General features: G+C 37.2%; 2 protein-coding genes across 3 annotated transcripts in view; both read right to left on the bottom strand.

The window, feature by feature from the left end:
• Window positions 1–45: 45 nt before the first annotated feature.
• Window positions 46–10,135, bottom strand: LOC123323000 (ATP-dependent RNA helicase dbp2-like). Of its 2 annotated transcripts, none has more exons than XM_044911165.1 (9): window positions 9,913–10,135; window positions 9,575–9,858; window positions 9,269–9,516; window positions 8,535–9,073; window positions 8,417–8,478; window positions 8,116–8,175; window positions 4,632–4,883; window positions 1,705–2,339; window positions 46–392 (listed from the first exon to the last, which is right to left on the bottom strand). In XM_044911165.1, the coding sequence occupies exons 1-9, from the start codon at window positions 9,933–9,935 to the stop codon at window positions 213–215; spliced, it is 2,283 nt and encodes a 760-aa protein (XP_044767100.1). In that variant the 5' UTR covers window positions 9,936–10,135; the 3' UTR covers window positions 46–212. The 2 variants fall into 2 exon arrangements, with proteins under 2 accessions (XP_044767100.1, XP_044767101.1); XM_044911166.1 differs by having other exon boundaries at window positions 4,641–4,883.
• An 835-nt stretch (window positions 10,136–10,970) lies between these two features.
• The window catches only part of LOC123307529 (phospholipid-transporting ATPase ABCA3-like), a 28,810-nt gene continuing 26,187 nt past the window's right edge, over window positions 10,971–13,593 (bottom strand). The window contains exons 20-21 of the mRNA XM_044889880.1: window positions 11,283–11,744; window positions 10,971–11,011 (exon numbers count right to left, since the gene is read on the bottom strand). Coding sequence (XP_044745815.1) covers window positions 10,971–11,011; window positions 11,283–11,744 — 503 coding nt within the window. The remainder of the gene's footprint in view (window positions 11,012–11,282; window positions 11,745–13,593) is intronic.

Raw genomic sequence — 13,593 nt, 5'->3', positions numbered from 1 at the left:
AAAATTTTCATCGGGTTTTCAGGGCTATCATACAAAAGAACCAAGAAACTCTAACCTCGATTTATTTACAATATACGTGTAAGATTAAACATAAGTCTTATCCCAATATAAAAAACATAATTTCTCTAGTCAAACTTATTCACTTCTACATTAATATATAACTTATCGAAAGAATTATAAATATCTATTACTTCAAAGTTAGTACGATTAGATTATCTTGTTGGAGGCGGGGGTGCATAGGGAAAATACATGTTCACCCCTTGACTCGGGGGCGGAGGGGGTGGTGAATTGAAAATTAAGGCTCCATTCGGAAACGGATATCCACCATAACCAGCCGGGGGTAACGACTGATAAGACATCATCGGTTTGGGGGGATGAGCTGGTTGTTGAACCTACAAAGAAAGAAAAAAAGTTTGTATAATCTTAATACGAGGATATATTGAAAAATTCTTAGCCTACTACAGAACCAAACAAAATTTCCATGTCAAAATATTTTATTACTCAACATATCCTCCTCTTAATTGGATACATTTATTACAGCGAAATTGCAACGTCTCTAGACCTTTCAAAAAAACTGATTCTTCTTGCTCTGCAAAACAGACCTCCACAGCTTTTATTACCTCCTCGTTGGAAGAAAATTTACGACCTTTTAAACTTTTTTTCAGTTGAGGATAGAGATAGTCGAATGGAGTCAAATCTGGTGAATAAGTGGGGTGTTCTAGTAATTCAAAACCTTAAATCACGAATTTTTTGCATAGCAACATGAGATTTGTGTACAGGGACGTAGTCCTGCAAAAACAAAACACCTTTGGATAGCTTTCCGCGTCTTTTCTCTTTAATTTTGTCCCGTAGAGTGGTCAGTAATGTCGAATAGTAATCTCCGGTTATTGTTCTACCCTTATCCAAAAAATCAATCATGATTACTCCATAGCAAGAACTTTTCCAGAAGATTTTTGGACACGAAACTTCTTAGGTCTTGGAGAACCAGAGTATCGCCATTCCATCGATTGTTGCTTTGTTTCTGGATTGTAGAAATGTACCCAAGTCTCATCCATAGTAACACTTTGGTTTGAGAAGTCTACATCTATTTCAAATCGAGCACAGATCGAATGAGATGCTTCTACCCTTGCACGCTTTTGGTCAACATTCAAACATTTGGGGATCCATTTTGCAGCAATTTTTCTCATGTCCAAATTGACATTAACATATTATGAACGCTTTCGTATGAAATATTCAGTGCTTCAGATATCCGTTTTAGCCCAATTCGACGATCTGATAAAATCATGTCATGAACTGCATCGATATTTTCGGGGACTGACACAGAAACTGGCCTTCCCGATCGGTCATCATCTTCAATGGAAAATTTACCTCTTTTGAAGCTTGCAGTCCAATTTTTCACGGTCGCATACGAAGGGCATTGATCACCAAGGGTATTAAGCATATATTCGAAAATCTGTTTACCTCTTAGCCCTTTTAAATACAAGTACTTGATGATGGCTTGATACTCCAATTTTCGATTTTACCAATTTCGATGGACATCTTTCTTTTAATTTATTGGTTTACTCTTTTAAACTTCGCACTGACACTTCTAATGAATTATTGTTCGTAGACTGTGGTAACGCAACATTTTTTTATGCATGGAACTGGTCTAGGCTATCAGATATCAATACATCCTCGTACATTAAAAATTTCAATAATACTTACTTGAGAAGTCGACGGTGGCGGTGGGGGCGGAGCTTGATGAATGGGCGGAGCCTGAATCATGGGCGGAGGAACTCTAGGAGGGGGTAGCTGCGTTTGCGGTGGTGGCGGCCCCCGCGTCTGCGGCGGCGGAACTTGCGTGTTCATCGGTGGCATCGTCGAATGCGTGGGTAGAGGTGGGTGCGGCGGTCTGGCCTGCAACGAAGCCACTTGATTTTGGCCCGGCGGCAGATGACCCTGCATCAAGCTGCTCCTCGGGGGTCCTTGAGGGGGCATCCTCGTCTGCGCAGGCGGTCCTTGGGGCGGGGGAACCCTGGTGGACGGAAGCGAGAGCGGCTGTGGCGGAGGTACCGATGAGATGTTCGGAGGGGGTTTGTTCATCAGTGACATCAACGGTTTTGGGGGACTTTTCTCCTTCGACAGTATCGTGGAGCGTTGAGGGGAGGGCGAGTAACTGGGTGAGTGTCTCCTTCTTCTGTCCCTGGAACGACTTCGATCGCGAGACCTGCTTCTATCTCTGGACCGACTTCGTTCTCTTCTGGCGTTTCGGCGAGGAGATCTGGATCGGGATCTGACGGGGGAGCGAGAACGCGATCTGCCACGACCTCCTCCCCTACCTCGACCCCACGGTTTCCTTCCTACGAACACAAGATATTGATGTTAATAGATCACGAAGACTGTCAGAAATGGGGGCGCAAAACGTAGTATGCGCTCAAGTCTTGAGATAACCTCAAGAAATATTGATTGCCTATCCCATATCACCCCCGTAGATAGAGGAAGGGGAAGATAACGTAAACAACAAGAAAAGTGTGTCCAACATCTCTATGTTTTTGTTGACATTTACTGTGCATCTACTCCATGTTTGTTTACGTTTACCCCAATATTTGAATGTTAATTATCGTATTTGTGTTCGATGTAATAGTGTTTCGTTCGTTTTAAGACTTGAGTATCAAGAATTTCGTTGTTGGCATGCCAGGAAATTGTGTAATTTGTGGCAAATATGCCGAAAAAGATAAATTCGGATTGGGGTAAACGTAAACAAAAACAAGTTGATGTTGGACACAGAGAGCTCTCCTTCGTAGCTGCGCAATGCGGTATCTTCTCTTTCCTCTATCTACGATCACCCCGTATTGTAAATGAGGAATGGGGAATTCTCCTCAGTTTGGGTTATCACCATGCAAGTTTAAACTGAATAATTATATAAGTTTCATTCGCACCGCAGAAACTATTCAAAATCATTCTTCTAATAAGAGGTTTTAAAATTTGAATAGCTTCATTTCTACTTTACAATTTGGCAACAGCGCCTACTAGAAAATAAAAAAACAATGGCTGGTTTATAAAATAACAGCTGTTGATTCAGCCATCATAAGGCGCGTACTCACCGACGAGCCTTAACAGCAACCGGCCATAAAAATCCCATAAAATTTTACGACCTTCCTCGTTCGTCGCAGACTTCATAGACAGCCATCTTTGCCTATCTCACCAACATAATGTATTTATTGTCCTTTATTATCAATGCATATTTCAGTCGATGTTGCCAACTTGTGCAATAGAAACGAAACGCTTTAAATTTTAAATGCCCATTTTTATTTTTCATTTTTAAGTATACTCCATTCACATTTATTTTAGCAGTCGGTTGGCCATGAAATAATTTTCTCAAGTTTTTGTAACCAGAACGGAGTAAGGTTGGCACTCATGAAATGTTGTTAATGTCATAACGCTATTGCCGCAACTGAAATCACGTTTTATTACGAAAATACCGAAAGTGATTGAAAAGAGACAGTGCTATATAGAATTCAGGTCCGCTCATTCAAATAGTTATACCCTGATATTCTAAAATCCACAATACGTCAGACGGTAGCGAACATATTCAATGTAAGAGAATTTAAATAATATTTCATCTGAATCTAAACGACTTATATTTCCGCTGAATATTTCCACAATCAGAAAGATTGTGAATGAAGAGGATGACAAAGAATTTCCTTCTATTGGGAGACCCAAAAAAGTGGTGGCATTTGAGAATTTTATGTTTGAGTGATTTAAAGCGAAAAGTTTACTACAGGATTTTCGATGAATGTCATCGTAGAATAAGTTCCCGAAAATTGATTTTTTTATTTTTCATTTGACTTGTCCTATACATTGTAAATGTCTTGAGGTACCAAGAAATAGCTAATTATCATCATTATATCAATGTATTATGATGAACAGCCACAAATACGCGGCAGTTGTCCTGTTAATTGTTTATTCATGTCAAATTTTTGTTCAAACGTGAAGTTCATCTTGACTTGAAACTTCCTTTAATTGCTTTTACTTATATTGATGCAAGATGATTTTTGTTAAGGAATTTAACATTCTTGTAATTATCTGTTAATTCCCAACCACAGCATCATATGCATTTCATTTTTGGGTTAATATTTTTGAAATCTAAAACTGATGTAACGTATTCAAACTTTAGCCAAAGAAGATAACGAACAGTAACTCTCCTCAAGATAGTGCATATTATGATATTATACTGATCTCTTGTATTTTCCATGCAAATAATTGGATTTGGTATGCCTTCAATCAGTTTGTATAAACTTCAATTATGTTCGTCACATATTTTCCGAAGAGATTCAACATTGTGATAAAATACGTAGAACGGACAACACAGCGTTGATTCAAAACCCAAAAATGTTCTGACAAGCGTCATAACCCTACATTTTCGTACTATACAGAGTGGAAATGTGTCAAATTTTCATGGCCAACCGAGTGCTAAAATAAAAGTGAATGGAGTATACTTAAAATAATTTTTTTTGGGAAACGGTTGAAATGGCCATTTTGAAATGTGACATTTCAAAGACATTTCATAAAAAATCCATCATTTTAGTCAGAAGGAGTATTCCCTATTGCGATGACCATTCTCTCAACGAATCAGTGTGTTTAATGCTTACCTCCCATACCTCTTCCGTTTCCGTTGCCGTTCCAACACTTGTCGGCCATCTCCAGCAGTTTGGGGTTGATCACCTGTTTCGCCTCCTTGAGCACGGCCACAAGATCGGCAGCCTTGTTGGAGTTGCTCGGCGTGAAGAAGGTGTAGGCCGTACCGGTCTTTTGCGACCTCCCCGTTCTACCGATACGATGCACGTAGTCTTCGGAATTGGACGGGTAATCGAAGTTTATAACGAATTTAACGTCTTCGACATCTGAAAAATTAAGATTGTAAATTAGCGGGAAAGAACGCGCTCGCTAGGAGGATATTGTCGTCTCAAACGTTAATTATTTAAGTAACGTCGGTGAAGCGCAAGACGGTTTGACAGTCAAGATTATGGCGGTAATATTACTAGTAACAGTGAAACTTTCAAACCGACTACTGCTTCATCCCCTTTTCGATATTCAACCAAGATTTAAACCGATTATTGAAAAAACAATATCCTTACACATTATTCATGTAAATTTGTGATAAGTTTACCCCAACTCAACAATTTATAATTAAATACATACATCCGATCAACGAATATTCATAAATACAAACCTTCCAGCATTTTGATCGATGGCGAACCTGTTAGAGTTCACAAACTAGGTACTGTAAATAACAAAGATACTACAAAAGAATATCGCACATATTGAAAATTCCTCAAAAAAGTTCCTTGGTCTCAAATCAAAAACGATGGCTGCAAGAACTTTTTCAAGGAGTTCAAAGATACTCTCAAAGTAATGTATAAAATAAAATCCGATGAGCCACAGCCGCCCATAAAGAAAGAAAGAAAGAGTGGCAACATGCTATTTTTGTTTCAGTTCGTTTACAGATTCAGAACATAATTCAAATTAAAACTGGTGCAACGTAATCCATTTTTGATTAGAACATAATTATGGCAAAACCTATGTTTCTACTAATTTTTCTCGGACTAAATGAGGTATTAATCATAAAACTACATTAGGCATGTGTCTGTCTATAAAAAATGTGCATTGAGAATCTCATCTGAAGCTTGCTGAAGTACAAGGCAGTTAAGTGTTGTTATACCGAATGGAACACCCTATATCTTATAACAGTTTCAGATAATGCATAAAATTTTCAGTAAACTTCATTTTAACTTCCCAATATCCAAAGTTCTGGAGATATTAATTCATTTGTCTCTGATTTGACGTAATGGTTCTGTGGATTCATGCAGAGTTACTAAGAATTAAAAAATCTCATTGGCAGATGGCGTTCGTGTGATCCCTGTATTTGTTCGTGGTGCTTGCTTAATATTAATAATAAACTAAAAACTGAATAACATGATTTTTACTAACATGAGTTATCACAAACTCAAGTTAGTGAAAATCATGTTATACAGTTTTTAGTCTAATAATAGATTTTCTTCATTCAAACATTATTCGATAAATATTGCACCGAATTCTATGTTGAACTTTTTCCCATGCTTTCTTTAGGGACGGCTGTTAAAAAGCCCACTAACCTAACACAAGCTACTTACCACATGAAAACATGCCTAAATAACTGAACACAAAAAATGAAATGAATCAAATAATAAAAGGTTGAATAAATTTCTAGCAAATCACGAAAACAATCAATTCAAATTAAAATAGTCAAGGAATTAAATTGGTAAACTAGTCAAAATAATTTTTGGTGCAGAAAAAATTCCCCTGTACTTTTTGAAAATTCACCATATTGAAATGGGCATCTCAAACTTGGTTCTAACTTTGGCGGACTGACCAAAAATAAACCATTTATGATATCCCTTGAAATATTCACTCAGGAAAACTACTAGGTTGTAAAAACAATATACCGAGAAGAAATATTCAACACTAACTGAGATAAAATAATTACAGCAAAATAGCATAAATTTTGAAGTAGTAAATTTGGCGAAATCGGCGATGAATGGAACATTTCGTTGAATATTATTAGGAAAAATGTGAATAATTCTGCAGTACGTGAAAATGTACTAAATAGTAGGGGAGCCCAAGAGAGACATGGGGGATTTAATGAAGCGTGTCAGATTAATATCTTGGAAAATCTCTATGTAGACGCTCGGCCCAGCGATGAAGGGACATAACTCATACAACCTTTTTTCCTCCTACCATCTAATCTTCACAAAGTCTCCATGACGCTCTATAAAATCCTCATTTAGCATCGTGGGCTCCCCTACTACAAGTAAACGTAGAACCTAAGAAATTTTTCCCTACGTTGTCAAATAACTTTTTTTTTTCAATCATAGGTCCTAAAATGATCTTATATAAGAACATTTCAGTTACCATTCTTTCTCATTATTGGTATAATATATAAGAAGCATGTTAAATTGTAAAAATATCAATATTATGTGCGGGAGCAATTCTAGATAAAAATCCTCTTTGTAGGTGCTTGAAATTCAAAACAGTGACGTGTTGAGCTGGGGTCAACGAGGGTATAATTTAAAATATACACAAACACATTCATTTTGGGAAGCAATATCACAAGTTGAGGCATTTGGTTATTGGAAAAAGTTCGTGGCTTGGGTGAATCTGAATCGAGTATGATTTTTTTTTTGCTGAATTTAAGGAGTAATGCATACCAAAAAGAGACACAGATTGCGTGCGCATCGTCATAGTGGGGCAACAAAATTGACGCTATCGCTCAGAGGTCCCACCTTGGTGAGAGCACGTGAGAGAGGCCCGTGGTCCCGAGACCCAGCAGGCAACTACAGAGTGGCCCCATCGAGCGGGGAAGGCAGCTACCCGAGGCCAGACTCGAACACTGCAAGTCCGGCAGAGGGCGCTGTCTCTCGTCGATAGTTGAGCGAGAGAGGCACAGCCTGAATGACAACAAAACTTAGTGGTGTCATTTTGCTATTAGTGCTAGTGCCTCTGGAAAAAAAGTTGGCCCATTTTACTATCTGCTTATTTTAGCATTGTCCCATGCACACAGGTCAACAGGCTAATCGACCTATTCAAACAGAAACAACGAGTTGAGATTGACGTCTGTATGCTGCTTGAATGTGGACTAGGCGGAAAATTTCAGGAATATTAAAGGCTATCATCAATTTCATATGTAATGCTGTGTAAACGAATTTTCATGTGAGCATATGACGAAAAATCTTTGAATTATAAATTTTCAATAAAGAAATCACTGTGTATCATATGGTGTAGCATATTTATTCAGAAATTAGAGGTAGATAAATGATCTCAAACATATCTGGAGTATTTTGTCGATAAAATTGTATTTGAATATTTAAAACACTATCGATTTCGATGAAACTTTCCAGCTAATCCACCTACATTGAATATAAACTGTGAAATCTTTCTACAAGGCACTAAATATATTGAACCTTGTTATTTCTGAACAGTTGATTCAGATAAAGTGATAGTGAATATTAGCCTGTTGATTGTAAAATAAAATCAAACAAATTAAAGAGAGAAATTGAAATATATGGATATAATTTGAAGTATTGAACAAGTACTCACCTAAACCACGTGCTGCCACATCTGTTGCTACCAGAACTGGGGCTTTTCCAGATCTAAAATCTGTTGAGAAGAATAATCCATCAAATATGTGAATTGAAATTCAAGAATCAATATTTCTTAAAATAACAAAGGGAAATCACAGAAAATCACTCTGTATATCAATTCAAAGATTTTTATATACGATATTAAAAAAAATTCCAATTTTAGATTTGTTTACTAACAAATTTTGGTCGTAATCTAGAAATTCAATGACTCTAAAATGGCGAAGTATGATTAGTCTTTTACGAAATGGCCGACTCACCTTGTAACACCCAATCCCTTTCTTGTTGCGATTTATCCCCATGTATACACACAGCTGGCCATCTATGGAAAAGCGAAAGATCGAAATTCACTCTACTTCAAACAAAAAAAAGACTTACCCATCCCTCCTCATTTTTCTAGTTATCTCATCAACTCTCCTTTTAGTCTCAATGAAAATAATCGTTTTATTTTCTTTCTCGGCCATTATTTCCTTCAGCAAGGTGCTCAATTTTCCTTCTTTCTCGTATTCCTGACAGACGTCGATGATTTGGAGAATGTTATGATTAGCTGACAGCTGCAGGGATCCCACGTTTATCTGAATATAATCTTTCAAGAATTCGGAAGCCAGGGCTTGGACTTCTTTCGGCCAAGTAGCCGACCACATGAGAGTCTGCCGATCGGGTCTTATCTGTTCTATTATTTTTCTTATTTGAGGTTCGAACCCCATGTCCAACATACGATCGGCCTCATCTAACACTAAATACGTACACCTGCGCAGATTTGTGCGATTACTCTCGAGAAAATCAATAAGACGACCAGGTGTAGCGATTACTATCTCTACACCATCCATTAGATCATTTGCTTGAGGACCTTTAGGGGCTCCACCGAATATACAAGTATTTCGGATTTTGGACGTATGACCAAAATCATTTGCTACCTGCAATGCCAAAGTTTCTATATTCACAGCTGGTTTCTTCTCAACTCTTCATTATAAAGCATAGATTCTTGAATAAATTTTTTACACAGAAATGAGCATCAAAATTTGACAAGTTGTAAAGTTATGTAAAGACAAACAAGCAAATTAACAAACACAAAGATCTCCATTTTTATAATAGTAGTAAGGATAGTCTACCTGTTGAATTTGTTGAGCTAATTCTCTGGTAGGAGCGAGAACTAACACAATAGGACCATCATTCCTTTGCAGGCGAGGCTGGTTACTGATATGAACTATGGCAGGTAGGATATACGAAAGTGTTTTACCAGATCCCGTGGATGCTATACCAACCATATCTCTGCCAGATAAAGCAATTGGCCATCCTTGAGCTTGAATCGCTGTAGGAACCTTGAATCCCATTTTCTTTATACCCGACATGACACATTCTACAAAAATTGATCATTAAAATTCAAAAATTTCATGAAAGGATCAGGGGACTCTTACCTGGAAAATATACTTCCTCAAATGTAAGAACTGGAGATGGAATATCCCTTCCTTTCAAGGATATTTCCTTTTGCCTCCTCCATTCTTCCACCTCATCTATAGACCGATTGATTACATTTGAATGTGGGGTGTAAAAATCTTTTTTGAAGGGTTCCAATCGGCTCAAATCCCATCTAGGCTTTCTTAAACTAGCCCCAGCTTGGTTTCTCCTACCACCTCTCATCTCTCCCCGGAAAGGTCTATCTCTACTCCTAGATCTTCGACCTCTATCACGACTCCTTGAACTATATTAATATTATTATGTATTTTGATAGTCGACATGAAAAATTTTCTCTCACCGTCTCCCTGGCCGCCCTCTCATTTTATTTTCAATACCTGAATTCTCCAACAACCGACTATTTTATGGGAACAAATCACGAATAACTATTCACTACTTAAGATACCAAATCGGAACTTTTTATAGTGAAAATCACTATCAGCCAAATAATTCTATCTGTATTTATGATGAAAATCTATTTATTGATTTTATGGAACATGCATCCATTTTGTCATCACAATCAAGCTGCGGTCATAGAAGGAAATTTAGATTGCAGAAGAAATCTACTTGAGTTTTAGCGCCATCTAACTTCCTAATTTCAAATCAAATATGATTATAGGGCAGTTTTCCTTCGAATCAAAACAAAGAGGTTGAAGACGAAAGATTATGATCACAGATAAATTGATAAAAGATTGCAGATCTGAGCACATTTATACTGTGGATTTTTTCCATTTATATGTATATAATTTGCCTCGTTCCAGAATCGCATATTTTCCATCTGTTACGTCAATACCGTCCAATCAGAGCGTAGATCTACGTCTATCTACGAATCAGAGCAAAGTCTGCTCGCTCTCTTTCCTCCGAGATGTAATTCTGGAACTCTACAAATTATTAATAAGTGTAGCAACTGCTGTATTGATTAAGAAATATCGTGGAACAGAGGATTACACACAAAATTTGTGGAAAATGTGCAGTTAATATTTATTCATTTCAGAATTAACATCGAAAATACATTTATGTTTATAGTCACATTTATTTAAATTAGCTTGCAATTTTAAGATGCTAGTAAAGCTTCAGAGAAAAAAATATTCAATATATTTATATAAAATAAAACATCATTCAAGATAATACCAGTTTTCAAAAAATATGAGTTATTTATATCACACGAGACAATTTCTCAATTCGGAAAAAATCACATCCTAAAGATTAAAAAATATACAATTTCATCACATAACAAAAATTAAGAGTTATTCGATCTTATCAACTAAAGAATACTATAACATTGGAACAGTGAAAAACGTGAAATATTTTATTAAATTTATTCAACACCAGGTACAGCACCCTTTTTTGACCCTTACTTCACCGTCCATATTCTGCTGCTTTGTGAATGAGAGGAAAACCTAAAAAAAATTCATATTCAGAAAAGGTGACCAAGATTCATTACAGACAATTTCTAGTTTTTCAAAAATGTGAGTACGGAGGCTTTAATCCATCGATTCTTTGAAATCTGGCCTTTGGAATGTCTAGGTGTATTCAAGGATCCTAGCATGCCTTGTCTGTTCACCCAAAGCAAAGGAAAATTATCCTCTACCAGAAAAAATTGCATAAAGACAGATAATAACTCAAACATTCCGAACAAGGAGAAAATAAAATTGATATTTAACTTTATACTGAAAACTGCCTTTACCTGTTCTAAACTAGCTTGACCAACAGAATAATCCTCGATGTCCAAATGGCCTTTAGACTGCTCCAATATGCCAAACAGTTTCGACCAAGTTATATTCCTATCTTTGATGTAATACGTCAAAAGCTCCTGGTGCTTCTCCCTAAGTTCCGCAGCCGGGAAATTCTGGACCATGTAGTTCTCGATAGCCGTCGTGTCGGAATGCTCCAAACCACTGCTGTTTGCGGGTTTCCTTATCTTGAGCGTCACGCAATAACCCTCGGCGAACTTGCTCTTCAGATGCTGGACCGACCCTAGACACTGGAAGTTGCCGTTGACCATGATCGTCAATCGGGTACACAGCGCCTCGCATTCTTCCATGCTGTGCGAGGTTAGGATGATGGACTTGCCACTCTCCCGTATCTTCGATAAATTATTCCACAGGTGGCGCTTGGTTGCGGGGTCCATACCTTCGTGAAAAAAGTGATTTAGGTTAAGTTAAGGACCAATGTTGGCCTGATGTCAAGTTAGACCCGGTTTAAGATGACTGAAACATCTTAATCCGGTAAGATTGGGTTAGATAATGTCAAGATAATAGAGTTTGCAGGCCAGGCTGGTAGAGCTTAACCCTGCCTCGAAGGCAAAAAAAGTTAGGTCACTAAAATTAATTCATTTGTTAAACATGTCTGTCTGTAGAGAGGGCAGTAGCAACTACTATCAAAACTCAATATCTGTAGATATGGTTGAAAAACTGATCGTTTACAACGATAGTATACAGGGTGGGCAAATTGGTGATACCTGATCTACAAGTTTTTACCCCAATGAGATAGAGGAAAATGAATGGCATATTACGGTCGTCTTTTTTCGAGAAAATGATAACGCCATCAACTGCATTCCCCTATCCCTTTTGTTTTCGAGTTATAGGCCAAAATTTAAATTTGGGCGATTTCAACTTTGGTCATTATCTCCGTTTCTGTTTGTGCTAGGATGTTGACATGAAAACATTACTGAGACACTTTTTTGATAGCAATCCAGTGGCGTGCTATGATTTTTTCCAACAGGTTTATGTGCTGAGCTATAACACAAAGATGTGTTTTTTCGAAAAAAACAGTAGTTTAAAATGACTTAGCAAAGCACCGCCATTTTTCTCCTGTTTCAGTCTTCCTACGTAATTTTAAACTACTGTTCCCATAAGAAGAAACACATCTTTATATTAAAGCTTAGCAAATAAAACTGTTGGAAAAAATCATAGTACGCCAGTCGATTGCTATCAAAAAAGTGTCTATATAATGTTTTCATTTCAATATCCTAGCTCAAACAGAAACGGAGATAATGACCAAAGTTGAAATTTCAATTTTGGCCTATAACTCGAAAACAAAAGAAGATAGAGGAATGCAGTTGATATAGCATTATTAGTTTCTCGAAAAATGACTGTACAGGGTGGGTAAAATTCGTTCTCTACTTAGGGGATCTTGAGAACTACCTACAAGAACTAGAAGAAAACGGATGACATGTTTTCGAGCTCTTTTTCAGAGAAACAAAAAGAAAAGTGAAAACCGTAGCCTCCTACGATTCTTCGTTCTTGAGTTATTAGCGAAAAATGAGATTTTGAAGAATCGAAAAGTTCTAATAACTTTCTTCGTCCTTGAAGTATAGATCTGAAACTTGAACCTTCTACACGCATTTTTTTTTTCGTAGAATCGTCTGACGAGCTCAAAATATGTTTTCATTTCGAATCATTAGGCGAACTTTCGTTTTTTCAAACCCACACTTTTATTAAATTTGTTATTCTTGAATTGGAAAAAATCTTTTGTCAGTAGATTCTACGTATGAAAGTGCCTAGGAAGGTCCAAGTTTCACATCTGTAACTTCAAAGACAAAAAGTCATGAGAACTTTTCCAAATAGTCAAAATCTCATTTTTCGCCAATAACTCAAAAACGAGAATCGTGGGGGGGCTACGGTTTTCATCATTCTTTGTTTCTCTGAAAAAAAGCTTGGAAATGTGTCATCCGTTTCCTTCTAGCTCTTATAGTTCTCGAGATCCCCTCAGTAGACAACGAATTTTGCCCGCCCTGTACATTACTCAAGATTTCTGGTGTCATTTGATGGCATCTGTGGAGACCGGCGATTAGTCAGGAATAGTCATAAGCGATGACTCACTCCAAGTGTTAAACGAGATGTGAACAGTGAAGGGAAAAAGCAGTGTGATAACGACAGCGGGTGTAGAGACATTGAGTTCACCACTGAATTTATAAGTGTTAGTTAGATTGTTATTTTGGGATTATTATAAATAAATAAATAAATTGGATCGCTGATAA

The sequence above is a fragment of the Coccinella septempunctata genome, chromosome 1, assembly GCF_907165205.1.
Source record: "Coccinella septempunctata chromosome 1, icCocSept1.1, whole genome shotgun sequence".
In the NCBI taxonomy this organism is placed as follows: Eukaryota; Metazoa; Arthropoda; class Insecta; order Coleoptera; family Coccinellidae; genus Coccinella; species Coccinella septempunctata.
The sequence above is the reverse complement of the archived record's forward strand: the minus strand, read 5'-3'. Positions and strand labels throughout refer to the sequence as shown.

Excerpts from the sequence above, each read along its gene's own strand:
- LOC123323000 (XM_044911165.1), bottom strand. The coding sequence starts at position 9,935 with ATGAGAGGGCGGCCAGGGAGACG. Across the intron at positions 9,859-9,912 it reads AGAGGGCGGCCAGGGAGACG|TTCAAGGAGTCGTGATAGAG; the intron begins GTGAGAGAAAAT and ends ATATTAATATAG. Across the intron at positions 9,074-9,268 it reads TAGCTCAACAAATTCAACAG|GTAGCAAATGATTTTGGTCA; the intron begins GTAGACTATCCT and ends TTGGCATTGCAG.